The sequence below is a fragment of the Mangifera indica genome, chromosome 1 (assembly GCF_011075055.1).
Source record: "Mangifera indica cultivar Alphonso chromosome 1, CATAS_Mindica_2.1, whole genome shotgun sequence".
Lineage (NCBI taxonomy): Eukaryota > Viridiplantae > Streptophyta > Magnoliopsida > Sapindales > Anacardiaceae > Mangifera > Mangifera indica.
The window spans coordinates 9,618,908-9,646,506 of NC_058137.1; the positions used below are offsets into that span (position 1 = coordinate 9,618,908).

The 27,599-nt window shown below is 30.1% G+C and overlaps 1 protein-coding gene across 2 annotated transcripts; it reads left to right on the plus strand.

Annotated features, from left to right (window-relative positions):
* Positions 1-1,922: 1,922 nt before the first annotated feature.
* LOC123224851 (cysteine-rich receptor-like protein kinase 10) lies at positions 1,923-5,515 on the plus strand. Of its 2 annotated transcripts, none has more exons than XM_044648585.1 (7): positions 1,923-2,745; positions 3,170-3,307; positions 3,431-3,555; positions 3,676-3,886; positions 4,056-4,293; positions 4,687-4,837; positions 4,959-5,515. In XM_044648585.1, exons 1-7 carry the CDS (start codon positions 1,950-1,952, stop codon positions 5,289-5,291), a joined length of 1,992 nt encoding a protein of 663 aa, XP_044504520.1. In that variant the 5' UTR covers positions 1,923-1,949; the 3' UTR covers positions 5,292-5,515. The 2 variants fall into 2 exon arrangements, with proteins under 2 accessions (XP_044504520.1, XP_044504530.1); XM_044648595.1 differs by having other exon boundaries at positions 3,458-3,555.
* Positions 5,516-27,599: the final 22,084 nt, after the last annotated feature.

The window sequence follows — 27,599 nt, forward strand, 5'->3', positions numbered from 1 at the left end:
AATATGCTCAAACCGTAATCTAGATCAGACCAAACTATATTTTTTTTAGTTTGGTTTAGTTTATAAATTTTTCAAATCGTTTTTTCAGTTTGATTTGAAAAAGCTCTTAGACTACACCAAATTGGACTATGCATACCCCTAATTCTACAATTGATCATATAAAGCGGTAATAAGCAAATTATTATTATTAACTTGAAACAGAGCAATTATGTTTTGACAAAATATCATTTCGTGTCAAAATATTTTTTGTTTATTTTAATTTGGTAAGTATGTGTTTTTGTGTATTATTTTATAACAAATTGTATTATTATTTGACATTTCACAATGTGTGTTGTTTCACTTTAAATTATATTGTTATCCGTTGTATTTTGACATAACTTTACTTATTACATAGTTTGGATTATTTCATATTAGCGTAGGTCAACACAAAAATATTTTGGTTTGGTTTAAGAATGAAAATTTTTTTATATAATTTTATTTTTGGTCAGGTTAGAGTTTAAAGTTTTTAATCTAAAATCTAAATTAATACAATATAAATGTAATCTAATAATATGAATAATCATATCTAGATTTAATTATAGATGCCTGGGATTGAACTTTTTGATTGGATATACTTTATTATTTAATAAAGTTTTTAAAATTATTTGATATTTGTGCATATTGACTTTAGAAAACCTTCTGTATATTGATAATTAATTATATGTCTTATGAAGAATAGAATTTTTAGAGTGGCTTGTTACAATACGAATTAACCAAGAAAAAGTCCTTGGGACGGGCTTGAGGGTTTAATCAAAACTTACTTTTATATGGTCAAACAAACTAATATTCCTTTCGTAAGCGTGGTTACTGGGATCGACTGCCAAGCATTTTATATCCAGTCACGTCACCATCGAAGGCCCAAGTTTCCTGTTCTTTTCCTCCAACAGATGGAAATTAATTGGCTTGGCCTGACTTTATTGACTTTGGATATGAAGCTTTTAAAATCATTATTAAATTTTATAAATAAAATATAACTTATTATAATATTTTTAAATTTTTAATTAAAATAAATTTTTTATTCTGTTTATACATTTTTAACTAACATTATATATATATATATATATATATATATATATATATATATATATATATATATATATATATTATGACCTTATTTTAATCTTAATTTAATATTCATTTTACTCTTATCACTTCAAAATCGAAGAATCATTACATTAAAATTATTATTAATTCAAATAACATTTTATTAGATTATTTATTATATTATTAAATAATTTAAAATTAAAATTTTAAGATTTTATTATGTAATTAATTTACACATTGTTGTTTTTTAAATTTAGTTATATACAAATATTTATTTACATCAAATTTAAATTAAAATAAAAAACTGTTTGGATTTTGGGATAAAATTGATGAAAAACCAATCTAAGAAGACTTGTTTTATTTTTCTGGAAACAATAGTTAGGTTGGGTAGACGGGAGATAGACGAGTAGACAAGATATTTTTAAAATTAGAAATTTTAGATTTTTTTTGAAATATATAAGAATCTATGGTGATTTTACTATAACAAAAAATTTTTAATTTTTAAAAACAGTTAAAATAATATTTATAATTAAGTATGAAGGTTAATAAATATCAGAAGATTACAATATAAGAAGATACATTCGTCAATGGATAATAAAAATTATATTAATTGGCTAAAAGTATTTATATGTATCAGTTTGAATACATATCTGAATATATATTTAAAATATATAATTATATTGATTAAATAATTTTAAATTAAAAATAAAATAATATTTAATATATAATATATAATACAAATAAATGTACGTAGTCTAACTAGGTATTGCTTGATGAATTTTGATTAAACATTATGAAGTTGGTGGAGATATTTAAACCGCGTTGTTCACAAAGAACAGCAAAGAGCCCAAGAACTGAGAATCAAAATGCCTTCCTCCAAAATTTTCATGTTCCTTCTTGTAAGTTTTGTTATTGGTTTAACAAGTGCAGCCAATCCAAAATACCTTAACCACGATTGCACAAACACGACTTTTTCAAGAAATAGCACCTATCAATCCAACCTCAATCTTCTACTCTCTTCCTTTGTCTCTAACGCCAGTCGCAGCAATGGATTCTCCAACAGTTTCTACAACGCCACCGCAGGCGAAGACCCTAACAAGGTCTACGCTCTCTTTCTTTGCCGTGGTGACCTCTCTTCCACAACCTGTCGAGACTGTGTCAATTTTGCTACCTCAGATATTCTTCAAAGTTGTCCTGTTCAAAAAGAAGCTATAATATGGTACGACGAGTGCCGTTTACGCTACTCAGACGCGAACATCTTTTCTACCGTGGCCGATGAACCCAGTTTAATTCTGCACAATACTAATAATGTTACAGAACCAGGTTTTAGCCAGCTAGTAGGGAGTACAGTGAAGGAAGCAGTAAATCAGGCTGTTAATTCATCTAAAAAATTTTCTACGAGAAAGGCAAATTTTACAGCCTCACAAACATTGTACTGTCTTGTACAGTGCACACCAGACCTGTCAAATGCTGACTGTAATAGTTGTCTTGAGCAATCTTTTGCTAGTTTGCCGACTACCCAGGCAGGAGCAAGAGTTTATTTTCCGAGTTGTACTAGCCACTTTGAACTCTACTCGTTTTATAATGAAAACGTCACTGCCGCACCGCCACCGACGCCTGTGCTCTCTTTACCACCTTCTGTTTCTGTTATAACACGTACAGGTGAAGTTGAACTAACCCACTTTGAATTCATTCTATTATTTTATTTAAAATTACTATTTACTAGATATATTTGCTCTCTCTCTTTTTTTTTTTTTTTTTAAGTTTTTGACTTTTTTAAAATTTTATTGAATATATACAAACATGCGTACATATATAATATGTTTTGTTTATATAATAGATTGACATCATACGGATTCATTTTGTTCAAAATTGGAAAAATTTTGCGGCTTTTACCGTTCATTATATTATAACATTTCTAAAGATGTTTTGAGGGCAAAAACAGAGATGGTAATTTTGTGCATCAAAACATTAAGATATTATTTCAGCTTGTATCAAATTTTGAGTTTACACTAAATCTGAGCTTATGAGAACCGAGTGAGTCTGAATACCAGTGGACAAAATGAAAATGTTACTGTTCTTGCAGGAAAAAACGGAATTTCATCTTCATTTATCATAGCCATCGTTGCTCCAATTGTTGCCGCTGCAGTGCTTTTCATAGCCGGCTATTGCCTCCTAATTAGGAGAGCAAGAAAGAAGAATGCTCCTTCACCAGGAGATAATGGTAAATCTTTAAAAGCTATTTTATTAACAATTCAAACAATCTTTTACTTCCCATTGTCTGTACATTAATCCTATAGTTGCAATCTTTCATTAAGATTAAATTATTTACTATCTGACTATGCAGTTGAAAATGATGACATTTCAACTGTAGAATCTTTGCTATTTGATTTGGGGGCAATTGAAGTAGCCACAAACAAATTCTCAGCTGATAACAAATTGGGTGAAGGTGGATTTGGTGATGTTTATAAGGTATTGCAGTACATAGTCATTTCAACCTCGTAAGAGTTGTAAAAGTTCAAAAATTTGTCAGTTTAGAGATTAAAAAAGTTTCAATAAATGACCAAACAGTTGATTAATGAACATTTTCAGGGCATACTTTCTAATGGGCAAGCAATAGCTGTAAAACGGCTATCAAGAAGTTCCGTGCAGGGTGCAGAAGAATTTAAGAATGAGGTTTTATTGTTAGCCAAGCTTCAACACAGAAATTTGGTTAGACTACTGGGATTTTGCTTGGAGGGAGAAGAAAAGATTCTTATCTATGAATTTGTGACAAACAAAAGCCTCGACTATTTTCTATATGGTCTGAACTGTCTCCATGAATTTCAATTTTCATAAGTCCGATATCCTTGTTAGGCTTTAGACCGAATGGATTCTTTTATCCATCCTCTGAAGATGGTAGAGTTGCTTCATTATTCATTAAACTCAGCTCTAGATAGTTTTATTTTGGATTTTGATTTTGACATTTGCAGACCCTGAAAGGCAAGCAGAATTGGATTGGTCAAGACGCTACAAGATTATTGGAGGCATTGCTAGAGGAATGCTTTATCTTTATGAGGATTCACGATTGAGAATTATACATCGTGATCTTAAGGCTAGCAATATATTGTTAGATAGAGATCTAAAACCTAAAATTTCTGATTTTGGCATGGCAAAGATAGTTGGAGTTGATCAAACTCAAGGGAATACAAACAGAATCGTTGGGACATAGTAAGTTTTTTTACTAGTTGTAAAGAAAGTAGATAAATGAATTTTGGGTTTTTTTTATATCACTAATGCAGTCTTCATTTGGTCTTACCAAATTGCTATAGTCATAACATCTAGAGAACCTATTTAGTTAACCTTAAAAAAATTAGAGTAATAATACATATTCAAATAAATTGTATAAGTTTATCAATACAAATTGAAGTAATAGTATCTCTTTAGATGATGTTGAAATGAGTGAAAAAATAAATAATCATATCAATTAATTTGTACAAACAACTTTGTATAATTTGTTTCTATGCATAGTTTTATCCAAACAATTAATGTATGTGTTTTTTTGATTAAAGTTTCCAAGGGTCCTTGCTGTCTTTAATATCTAACATAATCTCTACTGCACAGTGGTTACATGTCTCCAGAATATGCTATGCATGGACAATTCTCAGTGAAATCCGATGTGTATAGTTTCGGTGTCCTAGTACTAGAGATCATTACTGGCAAGAAGAACAACAATTTCTATCAAACAGATGATGCTGAGGATCTCGTGAGCTATGTAAGCAAAATATGCGTTTTATTTCCCCTTTGTTTGAATTAGTATCTTTAAAAGCAATGGGAGAGCGGAGAAAAAATGAGTTAGTTGAATCTCATTAATTGTGACCAACTTATTATTTCAGGTTTGGAAACATTGGGTGGATGGGACACCGTTGCAACTGTTGGATTCAACTTTGACAGATTCTTACTCTAGAAATGAAGTGATTAGATGCATCCATATGGGGTTGTTATGTGTCCAGGAAGATCCGGCTGACAGACCCACAATGGCAACAATAGTTCTCATGCTTAATAGTTATTCGATTACTCTTCCAGCACCTCAACAACCAGCATTTGTTCTTGGTAATAGAAGAAACGCTAGCACGGCTGCAAAGGATTTGGAATCTGATCAATCTAAAGGCAACTCAATCCCATGCTCTGTTTATGACTCATCAATTAGTGAAGTATATCCTCGATAATAGGGTGTTTTAGAACTCACTTTTTCAACCAAAAATGACAAAATGCATGTTTCTATGCTGTAATTTAGTGAACTGGAGGATCCTTCATTTCCTATAGTTATCGGGCAAATGTAGCTTGAAAGGGAGGAGACGTGCTCAGTATTTTCTTGATGAAGATACAAATTTCATAATGTGGTATCACCAGGTATAATAATATTACTGAGGAAAGAATTTCAAATTGTTAATTTCTCACTTCTTTCCGTTGATTTTGTTATCTGCTGCATTTTGAGTCTTCGAAACTAAACAAATTGAAAAATGAGTACCCTTTTCTTCTACTTTAATTATTCGTCAAATACTTCTTTTGAAAAATAAGAATAGAAGTAAAAGTCAAAAGCCGAATTGGCCGTGCCGGAGAAAACGTTATGCATCTTGCATCACTTCTGTCGCCATCCATTAAATATGTTTTTCGCTCATCCAACCGCGATAAAATCACGTGTAATAAATTCTTATCTCAATCTTTCATTTAATATCATAAGAGACACGACAAAGTCTCTTTAGATTCTATTAACTGTTGACTTAAATTTTTTTGTGCAAAATTCAAATTTGTATGTATTAACTGATGACGAAAAATTACATAAACAGTTTGGCACCAGAATGAGGACCTAAACCTCTATCGTTATCCTTCAACAATCTTTGCAAATTCCAACAATGACTTGTGGCAAATTGTAACACCCTCAGGTTTGCTACAAGTGTCTTTTAATCCTTTCCCTTAAGTTGCATTCATATCTCGATTGAAAATGACTAAGTATAGAATCAAATTTGGATATTGGATTGAGATATAATCATGCATGGTAAGTGCACGCCCATAAATAAACCTGCCAGGAGGCAGCTCACATGGATCACCATGTTGGCAGAATAAGAGGATGTACGACAGTGCGTCGTTGAAGCGCGTGACCATGCATTGTGTTTTTAGCAATCCTATATAAGAACAAATTCTGAAGGATGGAAAGAGTTTTTCATGGGTTTATATTGATTTCACCCGCCAAAAAACCTTAGAAATCAAAGAGTCTTTGAGAGAGGAGAGGCATCTGGAGTAGCTGGTAGTGAATTTTGGCAAGCGTGAGTTTGCAGCAATCAAGAATCTTGAGAGAGAAAGAGCGGTGAGGGTGACAATCTTCTTGCTTTGCGTCCAAGTAAGTGGGAGTCGTCTCTTCCTCTTTGAAATTGTAGAAATTTGATAATCTTGTTAGATTGATATGGTGATGGTCAAACCTACATTTTTAATGAATTAACAAAGATTACGTTGTAATCTTGTGCATGATGTGGGGTCAGATTAACGGAAAATATAATTAGTGAATGGATATTCTTGATACGTTTGGGAATTCGCATGAGATTGGGGGATAGACGAACTAATGGATTAAACGGAAACCTTTTTCTGATTGTTGCTTGCAACTTTTTTAATTCTTGTTGATTACTTGAGTTGGTGAAGATCCGATGTCAATAGTAGATTGGGATAGGTTAGTTATGACTTATTTTTCGTTGCTTGAATCTTGTGAATGTTTATAATTGGTTTAGAATTTAAATAGCTAGGAGAATTTCAGCTTAGAGGCTTAAAATCTTATTCACAGAACATCATGCATGATAGTGCTAAGGTTAGTCACGCTCATGCATAGGCACAAAATCTTTGATGTTTGAACGGAAGTACGCTTGTGCACCATTGCGTGTTTGACCATGCATTGACTTTTAGAAATTAGAATTTCCGTAAACAAACATGTGACAAGAACTGAGGACCATCCATGACCTAACAAAAACTTTATTGACATCATGTACACTCATACCCAAGATTATGTATGGTCATACATAGCTTATCAAAATTACAATAATACCCTTAGGGTTCTATTAAAAAGAGAGAAAGATGATAAACAATAGAAGAAGTGATGCATGATCATGCACTGAACAAAGTCCCGCTTGTATATAGAGGAATATAGTGTGTAGCTCGTGAATTCATAATTTTTGCATACATGCAGTTAAATAGATACACTTATACATAGTTGAGAGCACAACTGTACATCTAATGAGTGATACTTGCAGGATATAAATTCATAAGATTATTAGTAGACACGAAAGAGTACTCGTGACTTAGGCTCACTCATAAATAGAGTAAGATGTTGTCTGTCAATTAGTATCCTTAGGTAGAGAGAATTGATAGGACCGTGAACTTGTCATTTAGCTTATGACTTATTAGGATATAGATAGTTTGTCGATTAGGTAATAGATTGAAAGGACTGCGACTCCATCGATTGACAACCAAGACTAGAGAGCCTTAAAGATCAGTCATTATAGTGGGTATCTTACCTTTCTTCGATCAAGATCTGATCAGTCTTAGAATTTTAATGGACAAAAAACCTAGGATGCTTAAAATAGAAATGAAAGAGGGAAATTATTGATTGGAATATTATGGGTAGATTATTTTTACTTACTGAACATTTTTACTCACCTATTTGTTTTGATTTTGTATGTAAAAGATGTAGATAACAAGATGGTTGGTCAATGATAGAGTGTTATGCAGCGGATAGACTCATTTAGGATTTTTATTTTTATTATTATTGTTGTTGGCATGATTTTATTATGATGATGGATTTGTTTAGCACATATAGGTGTGTTTATAATTTAGTTGAAATTATAAAATTGAATCGAACCATTTAAATATTACAGTTTGGTTTGGCTTGGTTTGTAAAATAGTTTGATTTGAGTTGAAAATTTTTCAAGCAATTTTTTTAGTTAATAATAAAATAATAATAAATAATAATTAATATATCATCATTTTAAAAAATATCATAAACGTTCTTATTATTTGAAAATTTTTTATAAACACCTATATTGTACCATCATTTTATTTAAAAAAGTACATCGATTTATATCAGTTATGATACAGTAAACGTATCTTACGATATGATACATATTACTGATATATATAGATATATTTTTTAGAGAAAATGATAGTACAATATGGGTGTTTATGATACATGATTTGACTACTATGGTAGTCAAATTGTGTATCAATGTATCAAAAATCTAATTTTTTATATTATATATCGAATTATATAATGAGCATTTTAAAAAATGAAATAACAAAATATTAATCAACTAATAAAAAATTATAATTAACATGTTATCATTTTAGAAAATAACACAAACACTTCTAAAATTTGAAAATTTTTCATAAACACCTACACTGTACTATTATTTTCTCTAAAAAAGTGTATCAATTTGTATCAGTAATATATATTATATCATAAGTTATGTTTATTGTATCGTATTAATTCAATACATCTTATAATACATATAGTTTTTCTTTTGTATCGTATTGTATTATGTATCATAGGATATTAATAACTATGGTTCAAACCACACCAAATAGTATTTTTTTTGGCTTAATTCGGTTTTAAAATTTTTTAAAACGTTTTTTTTAGTTTGGTTTAAAAAAATCTTAAAATGCACCAAAATAGACCATGCATACCCCAAGTACATGACTTAGTTATTATTTTATTAGATTGTTATTTGGATTCTTGGGGTTGAAGGAGTGTTGGATTAGTATCTTTATTATGATTAATAAAGTTTAATGTTATTCAACAATTTGTCTTGTATCATTGGTTATTGAAAATGCCTAATTAAGATTTATAGCATTTTATCTCGAAAGATAGGACTTTTGAAGTGTGATGTTAGACAAATGGAGTAGAAAAGCCTTAAACAACCAATCATTCAAAGTCCCAAATAGTAGTCCAAAGTCTCCATTCTACATAATGTAATCAACCTACCTTAAACGTCTGCACACCATAGCCTAAGAAAGACACTCATTAGCCAACCACAATCAATAATCCCAACGTTGCTTCATGAATGCATAATTCTACCTCGAAAATATACTTTGTTAAAAAAGGTATGTTTCTAAAAGGGAAATGATGACAAAAACATCTACAACTACACTTAAAGAGTTCTCGCTTTTAGCAGTGACGAGAGGAATACACCTTCCCCTACCCCACCCCCCTGCGACAAGTTAAAAAGAAGAACACTTAAAGAGTACTCATTCTTAGCACCTTAGGCTTAGAACTTGGTCACTCTAAGCAATACTCCTTCCCACCCCCCGTGTCAAGTTAAAAATAAGAACACTCTAAAGCATCCAGCACCATGTCACTACTAATACTTTTAGACCCCATGTCACACAAACCTTGAAATGTTTTGACCTTAATTGTCGATAGGATAAGCAACCAAGGTTGCCTAACCGTAAGGCCATTGGTGCACCACTACTTGAATTCCTTTGTGCCTCTCAAAAGAAAGTGATCAAATGTGCTACAACATTCATCACTCCTTGACTAATAGGACAAGCTTTTGGTCTCGCTAGTATTGCTCATCAAGTAGAATCTTAAACAAGCTTGTTGTTTGGCTACAACTTGCAACCTAAGCTAGCCAACTCAAACCACGATACACCATTTAGTGGATAACAACTACAAGCATTTGGAGCATCCCTCCCATGTAAAGGAATATGCTCACTGTTCCAAGGACAATAGTGTTATAACGAACCTTGAGTTATAGGTTGGAACAAGTCATAGGAAATGCAAGACAAACATGCAACCACTTGAATGCTCTTTGAATTTCTCAAGAACAGGTGGTCAAACATACCCTAACTCAAATCATGTTGGGAAAATTTGCTGTCTTTTAATGCCTTGATAGTGAAAACTTGCAAGCTTATAACATTCACGTGTATGTTTAGGGGTAAAATAGTCTTTTTTTTTATTTTCAAAAGTTGACTTTTGACCGAAATGAGTTGAAATTAAGTAGTAATAAATAATTTCAGCCCATGAACGACCGTCTATGAGCCTATGGGTGACCATTCTAAGAAAAATGGCATCAATCTATTAACATAACGAAGACTTTTCCTCCATTTTGATTTATCCAACTGCAGCCCCATTTGATCTTCTTGTTAATACGAAACACACCGATTTGTTGACTTCCTAACAGTTTTCATATTAACGTCGTCTCCTCACCTTGCATTTCCTTATTCTTTACAAACTTAGACAATTATGTTAACCCAAAAGGCAGCACTTCATTATGTTTACAAAATAGCAATCTTTTGATTAGAAAGAACAAAAACACTTTAAGCTTTTTCTCATTTAGGTAAGATTGCTTACCTTTCTAATAATAGATATTTACCTACCATTTAAATCGTCAATAAATTGAATTATAAAATTATTATATATTCTAATAATAGATATTTTACTTACCATTTAAATCATCAATAAATTGGATTATAAAATTATTATATATTTACATACGTTAGTTAATAAAGAACACTGGTATCTGTTTTTTTCGTAATTAGAGACCAAGATGTATATATAATTCAGTTGATTAATACCATTGATGACTTGCTTAAAGACACAAAAGCAAAAAGTACAAAAAAATGATCCAAACAAGAAAACTATAAAACATCATTTCTCTAAGGAATTTACACCCACAGTCACTCTTTGTAAAGACCTTCTTTTTTTGTCCCTGGTGACAAACCAAACTACAAAACATTCATTAACTTAATCAAAATGTACAAAATTTTCACATAAAAACAAACAAACAAGCCGAACAAAAGCATCATTTTTCAAGAATATGCATCAAATTACAACCAAATGTAACAATATCTTACAACTAAGTTCTCCACATTAATTACTTGATCAAACCCTTAAATTCTCCTTGAGATCTTTTAACAGATTTTTCAGGACTAAAATTCCCTGGATGAACCTTATTTTTAGCAATCGTTGATTCATTTGAAGAATTAGCTTCTTGATCACCTGATGAACTTTTGGCGGCTCTTTCCTCTTCCATTCTGTTCATCTTCTCTACCTGTTTCTTCTTCATAACATAAACTGTTGCATAGCTTGCTCCAATGGAGGTTGACATTAATTGCTAAACAAACCCTTAATTGTGTACAGAAATTGTGTACGGTAGGAGAGATTAGTCGACGAGAGAATTTATAGGAGCTAAAAGGAGCTACTGGTGAGGTAGGAGTCACCAACTTTAAATTATTGTGTAAAACAGCTTACTAATTTCAGTGTTTAATATGTTAATTAATTAATTAATGTAACAACAAGAACACAAAACAATTTTAAAAGGAAGGTGGGTAGGTATATCATCACTTTTTGGTGAGTTAGGTATCACTTTCGGGATTTTTTTTTTTTGGAAACTAATTGAAAAAGTATACAAATTTTAACATACGTTGAAAACCCAAAAAGAAAAACTCTGAGTTACGTTAAACTTTTGAACTTTCTAGGCTTTCAAAATCTGTTTAACGATGAATATCAGGGTTTCATTATATTTTTAAAAAATTCGTTATTGCTTATAAATTATGCAACCCTATATGTTTTTGACATAAATTCATGTTTAATTAAATTGATGAATTTATTCATAAATAACCAATTTGATATATAACATTGAAAGACTTGGCCTAGTGGATATGTCAATGATTTAGATTATAATCAATAGTGGTCTTGCTTTTGTAGTGGCTTTCTCGTGTAATTAATAGAACCCACAAAGCATCCATGTCAGTGTTTGGTTATGAAGATTGAAGGTGAGTTTCAAGTTAGACATTAAATTGAAGATAGAGAAGTGCTTGGTTTGTCAAAAAAATTTCATATCGTAGGTTTACATTAACTCGAAGTTTTGTTTTAAATTAAAAAGGGTTCATATAAATTGGTCTATTATGATATATCCACTAGCTCGTGAGTTTTGTTTTAAATTAATACAGGTTGATATAAATTGGTCTGTTATGATATATCCACTAGCTCATAAAAAAGTTTATCAAAATAAATTAGGTTGATATTCTAAATTCTATATTGTGGATCAAATTATTAATGTAGGTCACGAAAGCCTATCAGGTTATAATGGAAAGACTAATTGAAACTATATAAAAGTGGTTAAATCTTTTCTTATATCTCAATTTGGCAAGAGTTGTCATTATTTTACCCGTTGAAACTCACACAAAAAAGAAAAAATTCCCAAAGCAAATAAATTATTGTCGCTATTATTATGTTCATAAGACAAATTTGTCTATAAAGTTAAATAATTTGATGTTGTAAGTAAATTATAAATGTGATTCTATTCAATTTGTATTATATTAATGTTATTTTAGAACCTTACAATAATTTCATATGTATGTAATTTATCTTTTGAGTGAATCAAATTTTGATTCAAATGATTTGTTTTATTTTGTCATGATTTTTATGTTTGAATTAAACAAATGATTTAATAAATTATATGACTTGTCGTGCAGAAGGTCTCTTTGCCTGAAGTACTAAATTATTGTGGTTGTGCTACCAACCATATTTGTGAATTTGTGTACCCCTTTAATTTACCATTGAATTATAATGGTGATTAGATCTAAACTTTAAATCTTAAACTTTGGTATCCACACTATGCGCAAATGAAAAGAGGCTAAGAACACACACCAACGTCTACTAAAATGTGATGTATAAGGAAGAGGCGTTTGGTGAACAGGCATTATTAATATGTTTTTAGGCAAAAGATCATGAAATTGTGAAATTGAGTACATTTATATAGGCACCATGTATAGTTGTGCATCGAGAAGTATGATTGTACATCATCCTTATCCATATCCTATACAATTTGCGATATGTCCAAATTTCAAGCTGAATGACGGTCATGGATTATTCTTATCTAAGGGTCTTACACGTGTACATAATGCATGCATGGTTATGCATAGGCCAAAATTATCCATTTGGGTTTTATCCTAATCCAATTGGGTAAACTTAACTTCTACAATTTTAATTACATTCCAACACTTTGGGATCGTTACACTTTGGTCCTTAGATGCAATAAACTGCATTTTGAAACCAAATATCTCTTAAGACTCAAAACCATCTATCCAAATTATAGGCTGGATTCATCTAGAATAATCTTATACCTCTTAAGTTTGATCAACTCTTGTTGTGTGTGATTCATAAACTCTTCGTTATATCAGTAGTGGACAAATTCATATGAAGCTCTTAACCCAATAGTCATTCAAACATAGATCAAAATTAGCCTCTAGCAAGGCATGATGGTCACCTAACTAACAAAGTGTCAACGATTGACTTTGAACTTGCCAACGATAAGTTTATTCATACAATTTAATCTTTTATTTATACGATATCTCTTCGAGATTGAGATATAGGTTTAGTCTCTACCCCATAGAACTCTCGATTTGCAAAGATTAATGTCTATCAATAATCAAACAATATTAGATTGAGCACTAGATTAACCCCATTGTGGCTACAAATTTAAGTAGTCATTGTCATCCATTAATGAGTCTATATGAGATATTGGCTCCTGTGCTTGAAAATAACAAACCCTATGTTGATCCATTATAAGCTTTCTACATTTCTCAATGTGGCCAATCACCACATTTTTGGTAACCTTTTATAAGAACTACATTAGGTTGATATTAAACCATACTGATCATTGTACAAAATAGTCTAGTGATCTCAAAATATCAAATGCACCATTGTTTACTAAGATGATTTATTATATGGCCAAAGAACTATTTCCTATCTAACTTTTAGTGCAACGACAAGTACACACACAAAAGGTTTCAAAAACCTAAAGTCTCACTTATGAGCTAAAATCTATTAAAATTTTCACTTGGGGTTAAGGGTAAAATTATCATTTTAATAATATTATTAAAAAATATATAATTCATTAAATTTTGCCCCTAAGTTTTAAAAAATAACAACTTCACCCCTGCTTACAACAACTTCATATGGAATCCTCTCGAAGAGAAGATAAGGCTGACATCAACTCGATCTTAGACAAAGAATGACGTAAGAGAGAAAGAGAGAGAGGTCACTGGATTTTTGAGTAATTTGAAGTTGAAGAAAGGGGTTAAAATGATGTTTTCAAAAGTTTAGGGGTAGTTGAATTGGGAAAAAGATGAAAACCCTACTTTTCAAAATTAGAAAACTTTAAACAAAGGTGAAGTTGTTAGTTTTTAAAATCTAAAGGGGACATATAATGAATTATATTCTTTCAATATTTTATTAAAATAATGATTTTACCTTTAACCTTAATTGAAAATTTTAACAAATTTTTGTTCATGGGTAGGACTTTAGATTTTTGAAACCCTGTAGGTGTGTATTTGTCTTTGTATTAAACCTTGAGTGGGAATAGTCCTTTGGCCTTTATTATATAGATTTTAGAGCAATCATTCATATAGAATCTTCTCAATGAGTTTGTCTAGTGGATATGTTTATAACATGCACTCATATACTGCACCAAGTTATCAACTAATAACTTTGACATATGAAGTATGTCACCACTTTTTAATGTGGTCATTTAACACTATGATTGTTCTACTCCATTACATGTGTCATTAGTCAAGATAATATCAAAACTATAGACATTTTGTGACACTTCCCTTATAAACGCACTGTCTTCTAGTGGAAGATGTCATTAATTAGGTCATTTGACCGTTTATTTCAAAAATTCATAAATAAATCTCATAAATTCTTTGAATAAAACCTCATTTATAAAACCATGGAATTTATGAAAATCCTTTTTACAACAAAAACTGTTGTAAACGTATAAAAGATGTCCCATAAAAACATACTTATAATAAAGTCATAGAATGTGTACCTACACATGAAAGTATAAAAGTAAGTGATAAAATACTTAGTAAGTAGAAGACTCTAATATTAACTTTTGCATAATCCTTAATATTTCTTTGTCTTGACTTATACTATCTTTATCATCTAAGTCGGTCATTAAACTCCCATTGAAATGATGGTGGTTATACATCTCATCCTTATATTCATACTAAACTCTAGAGAACTAGCATGACTATAATATCTCTTGATGAAAGTCTCATCATCTAGAAGTTATCTCTATAGTTGTATACTAGGTTGATTGGATTAGATCAAATACAGAGATTTGACACCTTAGTCATGTGAGTTTTCTCTCTGTTTCACTACACTAAGACATAATCCCAACTGGGTTCTATTACTAGCAAGTACCCTACGATAGGTATGATATCTTATTGTGAGTGATGTAAGGAATATGTACTCATAATGTCCTTTTATAACGATCTTATGACATCTAGCATGTATACATCTCGAGCCTCAGATTACCGTGGGCTTGTCATAGCTTTCAACTAAATCATATTTATACCTCCTTAAAATCTCATATCTTAGGCACATAGGATACTACTATGTACCTTACCCAGGAACTTTATACTAACTCTCACGATGACCCCTCAATCTTTAGCCTAGTTCCCTTTCTCTTTATTTATTCTGCCCATCATACACAGACGTGTTCTCTAGAATACAAGAATGTGTATCTTCCTTGTGTATGAGACACAATTATCCTCTCAAGGGTGTGTCTCTATTGTTCATTATACATGGGCGTGTTACTTATGGAACAAGGTCGTGTAAACTCTCTAAACTATACACAACCTTTTTTCATCATAGCCTTTCCCTATGTGAATATTTTCTTCTATGCATAAGGGTGTGTGTCTCTAAACCGCTCCACTTCTCAAAGGTAGTTTAGTCACTTAACCCAATACACAGTAATGTAAAAGTCATACACGACCAATCTTCATGGCCTAATTAACCACACGATAGTCAACGATGCTTAATGGTTGTTAGATCATCAAAAAAGCTTATTTGATTTCTAGGCATCATGCACATGAACGTGTATCCTATACCACATGGTCATGTTTCACACTTAGAAAATGGTAAAACAGACTTAAATTGCACTCTATATGGTCTCAATTGCAATTTCAATCCATCCAAACCGTGTCTAAGAGTTTCTAGCATTAATATGGTTTCCCTAAACATAGCTTTTGTTCCTAGGCATGATCTCTACCACATCAATATCATACTTAAATACGAAAGGCTTTCTCATTCTAATATTACCAACATTCGCAATATCAGACCATTAGTTACGTTAAAGATCAATACTCAAGATTAATTTACATCAAGTTTACTAATAACAGTAATAAAGTCATTCTAAAAATTACAACAAATGTTTATATCTTTTTTTTTCTTTTTTGGAGAAATTAAAAGATTTATATAAAAAAAGAAACATAGTACAAAATACGAAGGGCATACTCCATGCAATATCAGAGTAATTTGTCATTTCATCTAAAACCTTGGGTGTAACAACCTCCTTGGACTTGAACCTAAGACCAAACAATGTAATCTTATAAAAGCATAAACCACCAAGTCCACAGAGGGTTGATGCAAATGTTTATATCACATCCATAAAACATCATTTCTTCTGAAATCTAAAAATAACATGTGAAACCATACACAAGTTTGCTTATTGATAGGATCAAATCATTAAATTAACAATCTTGTCAAAGGAAAGCTCCTTAATCCACCATAATTCATGCACAAACAGAAGTAGATCAAACCTTACTTACCTTTAATCAAGATTGCAGGATAATAGCTGAGCATCAAGCCTTCTTCCCTCTATAATTGTCACCTCTTCCTTTGTTGGAAAGCATCATTGAAGCTATCATAGAAACATTGAATGATCAATTCTCAAGGTTCTCTCGTTCTTCTTAGAAAATGCTTGCATTTGATTAGGGATAAAAATTCCCAAAATGTAGAAAACATGTCTTTTAAAACTGAATCCATGTAATGTTTTACACAGGTGTGTACTCCGCCACACGTGGCCATGTATCATTTAATTCTAAGAATTACGCGACGCTCACCTAACCCAACTGACGTGGTAGCAACACATAGACACGGGCATCTCATACACAACCATGTGTCACCCAAATTACATAAAAATACATTCATAATGATTGGCTTTAGGGCACTATCTTTGTATAGTATATGTACATATTGTTAATTTATAAAATTTTATAAAATTTGAGAAAGTCATAACTAAGTTAGTAACAATAATAGAGATAATAATGTCAATATGCTTTGACAAATTTTATTTTGTCACATTACCATTTTACAATGCAATCTAATGGCATGACGAGAGAATTATAATTAGAGGTATTTCCCCTCATAAAATTTCTTGTCACAAAGAAATGTGTTTATTTTTCAAGCATTAAAGCCCCTTATTTATAAGGTTAATACACTATAAATAAATTTTTAGTTCAAGGATAATATAAAGGTGTATCCCAATATGAAAAAGTTTTGTAATTTTGGTTGGATAATTTCCACCAAAGTGATTAATCTACTTAATTTATAAATTTTCATTTTCACATGTTTTAGGAATGTCTCTAATTAAATATAAAACTATTCTACCCAAAGGAGTTTACTGTATATTTAATTAAAAGATTGCACAAAAGGCATATGTTTGTGAGTTGACTTATCCAAGTGGTCTATTCACCCAGAGGTGGTAGATTTGTTTCAATTGGAATAAATTCTATGAATCATTTTATATGGAGTCTAAATTGTATGTCATGCATTTTGCCCAAACGTGTTTATATAAAGATATGCCTAAATTATCATTGCTGATACTCACTTATGGCAATAAGTAATACGATTTCCCTATCATGTGTTAATGATATTGCATTGTTTAATATTGTTTAGTTACCTATTCTATCAACAACAATATGGTTACAACTAAGGTTTTAACTAGCTCAAACATTAAGAATCGGAAAAAAGATGTGGAGTTTGCTATTAACATGGTTAATATGGATTCAGTTATGACTACACCTAAGCTTGTAGATATCACAACTACCAAATTGATATAGAAAAACAAGCTCTTGTAGTATGGATGAAATCTTATCATACATGTTATCTAATGATTAAAATGATCAATTCTTGAACATTTTTCCAATGGTTTACCTTAAAATACCACAACAAAAGACCTACTGGATGTTGTAGCACAAAAATGTACAAATTTTTCACTAAGGGTAAAATAGGTAAGCCTCTTAAAAGACTTTATTTCACGAGGTATGATGGTGTAGGATGTGTTAGGGAGTACATTCTTAAAATGGTCAACAACCAAACTCAAATGAAAGCCTTTGATATCATTCTTCCTATGCCTGTATTGTTGAGCAAGCCTTAACACACTCCCACTAGAATTTGATATGATTTTGTCCATTTATAAGTCCTAGGATGAAGTTTGGAAGGTTAATGACCTTGTCACATTTGTGTTGTTGAGGAAGAGAAACTTAAGAATTAAAAATTCTAAAATTGTTCTCTTTGGTTCTAAACTCAAAAATAAAAGGAAAGAAACCAAACCAAAAAATCATTCAACAAAACCCAAAGAGAAAGGATTGATCACACCAAATCCTTTTCTCATGTGTTCATCTAAGGATGCATCTAGGGTGATTATGACATTAGTAGGTCATTATGATTTGGAGTTACACCAAATGGATGTTAAGATCACATTCCTAAATGAAAAATTAAATGGAAAGGTCTTTATGTTGCAACTTGATAGTTTTCATGAATACGAGAAAGATTATCTTGTATGTGTTGTTTCTATGGTTGACAAGGGTTTTGAAAAAGAGATGCATGAACTTATTCAAGCATGATAAATCATATAGATAAACATAAACATAATATAAAGAAAAAGTCTAGTTTTTGTACCTTCTTTTTCGTAAAAAAAAATACATGGTTTGATGAATTAGACCTGAACACACAAATGTCTCCAAAAGTACCCACCCACCCTAGAGAGATGTGAGAGCTTTTGCCTTCAAAGGTTTAGAAAGAGAGCATTTTTGTTTCAAATGGCAAAAAATTGCTAAAATGTGGTGTGTATAGTTATGGGCTAAAGTATTATTAATTTTGCATGGCACCACACTGAATAATCTTATTATTTAGTTGTCATATCAATGTATTCATAATACGCATTAATCACTCAAATTATGTCACATGACACCTTAACCTTTTAAAATGTCAAAAATAGATTCATTAACTCTTTACATGATTTTACTAGATTATCCTTCAGAAGGTACTAGTCATCCCCAAATAATTAGTTCTATCTTATATCTCTCAAACGTTTCGAGCTTTTAGGTGTGATCTTCTAGGTTCACTATAACCTAGTTAAAAGGCAATTTCAGATAACCAAAAAAAAAAATTTGGAGACGTTTTGTCCATGGTGGTTATCTAGCAATGGTCTATAGCCCTAAACCATAATAAAAACATACTTCATTGAATTTATTTATGATCGTATATATCATGTAGTCAAATCTCTCTATTTGTTGAATCTCGATTGAGGAAGGATTCATAGTATGTCAAAACCCTAAATAAACGTCGATCAATTCATCTAGAACACATTAACATGAATAACTTATGTATGATTATTTTACACTTTGGCCAAAGATTTTAGTTTTCGATATTTATCAACATTTTTTTAAGACCTCAAATTTAAACAAATCCATGTTAATAGATCTCATCTTGACTATCACCATTTTCACATTCAAACAACGTTTGACCAAACTGACTTATTGCACATGACATGATTAGTTTTGTACTTATAACCATATGAAAAATACACATTCGTATCGGATTTAGTCATGACATCTTAATTCCAAGGATTAAAAATACGTTAGTATGATCCTACAATGAACCATTAATCACATATTAAATGTCAATGTGATTCATTGTAATTGGTCATGTCTAAAAAATAGTTCTCTAACCGTTAATTCATACTAATACTCTAATGATATGACTTTCATATCACTCACACTAATAGCATTTCATGATATTCAACGGAAATATTCAAGTCTATTATACATAAATATTATTACAAAATTAAATACCCTGAGCTGACAACATAATTGTTTCCTAAGGCATATGCTAATAGTATGTAGGCTCAAAAGGTCTATTTATTGACTCAAACAACTTTCTTATCAGTGGTATCTAAAATTTGACAACATAATTAGCTATCTTGGTTTTGGGGAAAACGAAGTGTATTGTTGTATATACCTCAAGGTTAGTAAGAGCAACTTTATTTTCCTTATTTTCTATGTGGATGATATTTTGTTTGCAACTAATGATTTAGGTATATTTCATGAGACAAAGCAATTATTATCTAAACAATTTGATATGAAAGATTTGAGAGAAGCTTCCTTGTTTGTAAGAAGATCTTGAAGCTTATTAGGTTTCTCTTAAAAGGCATACATTAAAATTATATTGAATAGATTAAGTATGTAAGACTATAAATCTTGGGATGTGTAAATCACTAAAAGTAATAAATTAAGCTTTACACAATGTTCTAGGAATGAAGTTGATAAGGATTCAATTAAGATAATACATAGGCTAGTGTAGTAGATAACCTAATGTATATTCTAGTTTGCATTGGACCTAACATTGTATTTGTAAAAGATTTCTTAGGGTGACATCTATTTAATATTAGAAAAGAACACTTGTTTGTAGTTAAGATAGTTTTAAGATATTTGAAATGGATAGAAGATTGCACGTTGACTTATCAAAAGGTTAACAATCTTGAGCTAGGGGGTTATAGGGATTTAAACTTTATCAGTTATATTGATAATCAAAAATCCACATCAGGTTACATCTCTACATTAGCAAGTGATATGTTAACTTAGAGAAGTATAAAGCAAATGTTGGTAATTTCTTAAAAAATGCGAGTTGGGTTTCTAGTGTGCTTTGGAGTTGTTACACAAGTTGCATGGTTGAAAAGCCTTATTGTTGAAACGTGTGTTGTTGATTCCATTGCTAAATCCATTCAGTTATATTATGTTAATATTAATAAAGTATTAATCTCTAAGAACAAAAAGTTAAAAAAAAAAAAGGTTTAAACACATGGAAATTAAGTATCTAATAGTGAAAGAACTTGTGAATAAAGGTTACATTATAGTAGAGCCTCTTAGGATTGATGATGTGATAGTAGATCCTCTAACTAAAGGGGACTTCACCATAACGCTTATAAGAAATATGTTTTTGGCATGGGTTTAGTGGAGTCTTTTGATATGTTTGGTTAGTGGAACATAATGTATTTACTATTTGCTTTATATGTCTTGTTTGAATTAATTTTTGTTAATGTATTTGGAACTTTTTGAAGATCATCAATAATATTTTGTTAGAAATTTTTGATTATATTGTATAACACATGATATGTCATAACAAAAGTCTTAAGACTTGCCTGAATCTTAAGCAAAGGCTTTCAGGCATTTATCATTTTATAGGCTTAGTTGTATGTCTTAAGACACATTCAATAATCTCAAAATATTTGTCTATAATTAATACATACAAGAATATTTATAAACCATAATAGATTTCTCAAGTATGCATGTGCCACCTAAGGAAGAGAAATCAATTATGACCGGCAAATCGAAAATAACACATATTATATTATAAATAAGTGTTATTATTCTTTCTTACACTACTACATCTTGTTCATGTTAATATAATTGAATGGTACATGTGGCCATAGGAGGCATTATGTCTTTGAATGATATAGTGACTACTATGATTCGATATCAAAGATGTTATTGAGCCGAACAATGACTTGGAATTATGTCTAGACCAATTTTGTTATCTTCACATAGTTTGGGCCCTTAAGTTTTTAAACATTAGCTTGAAAATGGTTTTCAAAATGTTTTTAAATTTGATCAATTTAATAGTGCCCAAGTGAGATAATATTGAAAATTTTATATAGTAAACATACGTTAATTGTGGGTTTTGTTTTAATCAAATTAAACTAGGTTATGATAAATTGGTCTATTATGAGATCTTTAGTAGCCCATAAAGAATTGAAATAAATAAAGTGAGTTGATATTTTAATGTTCTATGTTGTAGGCTAAGGAGGCTAATTTTCCTCTTTTGTCTCACCTTGGTAAGAGTTGTCATTATTTAACCCATTGGAGATTGCTCAAGAAAAAAGAAGAGCAAATTATTTTCTCGTTTATTCATTACTTTGATATGCATATGAAGACATGTTTGTCCACAAACTCAATTAATTCAATGTTTTAAGTAATCATGTGTGAGATCCTATTTAGTTTGTATTATGTTAAATTTATTAACGTGGTTGCCACTATAATAATAAAGAGAATTATTCAACAAGTTTTTAGGGTAAGGCGAGTGAATAGACATGGAAAGTACTCATTATTTTGGACTCACCATTCTCTTATGTTTAATTCTTTTTACGTATAATGAATTTTTGTAATGTTTCAGTTTTTAATTTTATAATTATTATTAAAATGTTTTCTCTTTTATTGTAGAAATAAGTACTGGAATTTCAAGGGTTATATAAATTCGAATTAATTTGTTTTAATTTTTTCTTCTATCATATGCTATAATTTTATTTTATTTTATTCCTTTTATGGGCTATGTAGAATGAATTAATTGGTCATTTGAAATTATATTTTCATCTACCTTTTCTTAATGAGAGTTGAACATTGTGTAATTTTATTTTTTACAATTGAAAAATAAAAATTGAATCAAGTGATTAATGGTTATACATATATACACATATAGAGAGAGAGAGAGAGAGAGGGACTTTTACGTTCATCAACAATAAAAAATGACATAAGTTGCTATTATTGATTAAAAAAAAAAGTCTTTTATGAAAATTATAAATATCACAATAACTTACAATAACTTATAATTTTTATGGTATTCACAATTTTCATAATATATAATATTAGTTTTGTTGGAAGAGGTTTTTCTTTTTTTGATTTTTAATAACAATTACAAATGTTAGTATAAATAATATTAGTTATTGGAAATAGTTTGTTTCAATCTTTGATGGCAAATGCAAATGGGAAAAAAATTTTAATTTACAAAGTAATTCTAAATGCATCGTCTAACCTTTATTGACAATTATTATCATAAATAATTACCACTATATTGTTTAACTTTTATTACATATAAAACTTAGAAATAATAATGACAATTCTAAATGCTATTAAAGCTTATTAAACGCCCACAAAATGGTTATTTTGTTGTAGTGACTATTGCTTAATTACAATGATTTGAACTCAAGTGCATACATTATATAAGGTTACTTTAACTCTTATAGCATGTTAACTAATGTTAGTAGTTTGAAAGCAAAAATTTTTTATTCTATAAGGAGAAGCAACATTCGATCCTAAGAACTAATAACAAAATTTAGATATTCAAATATGGTTTTCAATACAAATATAGTTGGAGAAAAAAGTCTTCATGCACATTATACAATCATTTATCAGCACAAATCACGTAAGAATACATAATGTATCATGGAGTACATTGTATGTACAATCACTGCACACAAGTTTTAATCCAATCCAAACCAAACCAAATCTATTCTATTTAATTGATTATATTATAGCTAGCTTCATTAAATAGTAATAAAAAACAATGAACAAGTTCCCAAAGTTTCACGCATGGCACTATTGTTTGTCACGGTTGGGGCCTGCTACTTTAATTATCTCCCACTAATCCAACTCCCAATTAAATTAAGTCATCAATATTTCTGATGACTTGCCCGATGGGCAGCGGAAGGAGACACTCAACTCAGTATTAATTACTTTGCTTGGCGGGCCAATCACTTGTCCCACCCGTCATTTGATAAAAGAAACATTGTTGACCTTGTTAGTAGTAAAATTCATTTACCCGCCTATTATCGGTTTTTGCTTATAAATACAACTTTTATAATTATATTGTATCAGTTTTTTTATTGTCTTTATTTTTATTTAATGATTATATTACAATTCAATTAAATTATATTTTTTAGTAGAAATTAAAATGCAAGAGGACATATAGAAATTCCCCTCTGCCAACACAAATTTAAACACTTCAATTTGAAACTTAACACTTACTAAACTGACTAAAAAAAAAAGACAGTATATGATGATTTCCCCAGCACAAACTATTGGCAATTCGTTGGGAATAATGTCAACGTGTCAGTGGTTCATATACAAGCCAACTAAAAACGCCCTCCATTTTAGAAAAATGGTACATGAGTTCCTATAAGGAAAATGAGTTTTGTAAGTTCGAAGGGGAGCCAATTGAGATGATTTTTGTCAAGAATTGTTCCTTGATGAGAGTTTTGAACATAATTAGCATCAATATTTGACATCTACATGTCCTTCAAGTTCTCTAAAATAATTTAAAATTTTGTTATATTATTTTGTTGTTGTTTAAATGAAAAAAATGTTATTTGCGGTTTCTTATCATGTCTCACATTTTTCTTATTTTGCTTATTATTATTATTTTTTATTTTAAGGATAAGAAAATAATTTTGGATAAAATGACATTTTTGCTTTTCACATGTCTATTTTAATCAATAGAAGTGAATGATGGGTGGATAGATAAACTTTTCAACCTTAGAGATTACAATGAGTTCATCAAAGTTTTGGTGGGACATAGTCATTTAGCCAACTTTCCTTTTTATAGTGGGCCATTACTTTTGATGACTTGCATATCGGCAGAGAAAGAGACTAATAAGTTTCTTTAATGAGCAATTTGCCCCTCCTCCGATTGCCTTGTTGTGAATGTGACGTTTCCGACTTTGAATGTCGAATTGGGAAACTGTACGATGTAAAAGAATTATACATGTATAGTTTGGATAGGGCCAAAGGAATTATTTCCCCGAATAATTCATCGTATCTCTAAATTGATGTTAATTAATTATTAAAAGATTAAATATTTATTTTTTATTTAAAAATAAAGATAATCAAATGAAGATGATATTTTTGTTTTTAAATAAAAAAGATATTTTAAAATAATAATTAAATATATAAATAATATATTATTATATTAAAAATAAGAGAATTTTAATTATATATAATTACATACTTGATGTGATATATTGCCGACGTCCCACTTAAGTAAAAATAAAAATCTGGAAAGTGGTTGTGACTTGCTGAACATTCATGATTAATAATAAAAAAATGTCCACGCGGTTCCCGAAGATAAGACTAAATTCTTTAGTTCAAAACTTTTATTATTAAATTACGTAATCTTCCTACCTAAAATACCTTTTCAATAATATTTTGTCTAAAACAATTATTAAATAACACTTTATCACGATTTAGTTTGAGAAGGATATCATTATAATATTTTGAGGGTGACAACAGTAAAAAGACGTTTGGGTTAATAAAAAATTTAGAGACTCTAACTGTAGTATGGTTGTAAATTACCTAAAAAAAAGACTGTACGATTGTAATAAAAAATTACTTGAATCAAACCACCTTTACTGTTGGTGCTTGTAATTTTCCTACCCTGAAATATGCTGCAATTTGCAAATGTCCAATGGATGTTTGGTCAACATCTCCATGAATGTTTTGAAATCAGTTGTAGCAGATGGAGTCCTGTTTACCAAATAAGTTGCTCCATGACTTACCTCTACCCAGAAACGGCTACACAGTTTTGCATTTGATTGCATAATCAAATCCTCATTCTCTCTACAAACAATATTGAAATCCTCATTTACATATTCCAATCCATAAGTGCCATTTTATTCAACCTTTATATTGTCGTCGTCCCATTAGTACTTGAGCTAAAATAAATATCTGGAAAGTGGTTGTCACTTAGAAAACATTCATAATTAATACTAAAAAACGCCCATGCGTTCCTTAAGATAAGACTTAATTCTTTATATATTAGTGGGGGAAGCAAAACTCAAGTCAGTTGCCTCATTTGGATATAAAACAACTCTCGCTTGACAATGATAATGGCCCTCCCTTATCAAATATTATAATTATAATGCCATTACCTAAACAATTAATCAATTAATATAAGTTTGATGAGAATGGAAGATCGATTTTTATATTGGATTTTTTATAATTATATAATTAATTATGTAATATAGAATAATTATTTATTTAGCCAATCAAATGAAAGTTCAGTTTAAGCCACAAACCCTACAGCCACTCCTTCATCGACACATCCTACCTACCTAAAATTATCTACTATATTAAATTGTATAAATAAATTAAAAAGATTTATTTGTATATATATTATTCTATTAAAATAAAATATTAATTTTTAGTTATTTGCAACCGACATTGGTACGGCTAAAAAAGCCATATTTAAACATTTCTCTAGTAATGATAAAACTTGTTATCTAGTTAAAATTTCCCCTTAGTTAAGCTTGTAAATATTGTTGATGAGATTTCTTATTATTAAATATTGTTGATGAGATTTCTTATTATTAATTAATTTATACAATTTTGGATTTTTACACAAGATAGATTATATTAATGACAATAAAAAATAAATAATTATTTATAATATCCTTTGTGATGAAAAATAAAATAAATTTAGAGAGATGAAACAGATATTAAGAGTGGTTTTTTAAAGTGGTTTAATCTGTTACTCAATAAATTATGTTCATGGGTATAACATTAATAACTTTGGGAGAATATTCTAACATAGTTTGAATAGAAGTGAAAAAGGAAATGTTTTGAGAAAGACTTGATTTTCTAAAAAGGTTCTTAAGAGAGTTGTTGGATTATTATGAGAGATTCCTTGACTAGCTTAGTATGATGCTTGTCTAATCTTACGTATCGTATATTTGATTCTTGTACCTCTTTGTTTTCCTCTACTCTCCTTTTTTTCCTTGAATAATCCTTTTATATTTATAGAAGGAAATAATGGGTTAGAATCTTATCAATTTCATTTTCAAATTAAAATCCAAATAATCGCTTCTTAATATGTTACAGTGAAGATAAGATAGTGATCAAAAGTCAATTAACAAGAAGTTAATGTTTTCCATTATAGGCAAATAAGATGGAAGGAATGCCAATTAGAAGATTATGTCTCCAGGACGAGGGAGGTATATCCAAATTTCAAAGTGTGGGTTATTGCTTCTATTGCTAGTGACTTCTTTGGAAGATATTACACATAGAAGTCTATGTATAACAGATGTGTTATATGATCCGTGTTTAGCCACATCATTTATATACATCCAAGAGTAGCATGAAGAATGAGACCTGGCATGATCTCCCTTTTGTATCCAACTCAATTTCCTATACTTATTAGGACTATATTTCTATTCCATCTCATATCACTTATCTAATAATCGAGAATATCTATTTTTTTATAAAAGATAAATTAGAATACATGTTTAGATTCATTATTGTACTAGGAATTAAATACATTTTATTTTGTAACAATATGCAACCCTACCTCTTTGTCTAATAAATTAAGAAATGTACAGAGGTGAAGGGACCAAATTATAACCTAATGATCATATACACATAGCACTCTTAGCATGAACATTATTACGCTGTTAAATCCTATCAATAACATAATAGCGAACATAGATTTTTTCGAGTAACAATCTAAACCACCTTAAAAAGTTCTTATTGTCTTATTATTTTATTATTTGCTTGCATTGGACTACATCCTTACTTTTTTGTGCTTCTTAATGGTA

Bases quoted from the DNA above. Each gene is read 5' to 3' on its own strand.
- LOC123224851 (XM_044648585.1), top strand. From the start codon at position 1,950: ATGCCTTCCTCCAAAATTTTCATGTTCCTTCTTGTAAGTTTTGTTATT. The intron at 3,887-4,055 runs GTCTGAACTGTC...TGACATTTGCAG, and splicing joins CCTCGACTATTTTCTATATG to ACCCTGAAAGGCAAGCAGAA. The intron at 4,838-4,958 runs GTAAGCAAAATA...TTATTATTTCAG, and splicing joins CTGAGGATCTCGTGAGCTAT to GTTTGGAAACATTGGGTGGA.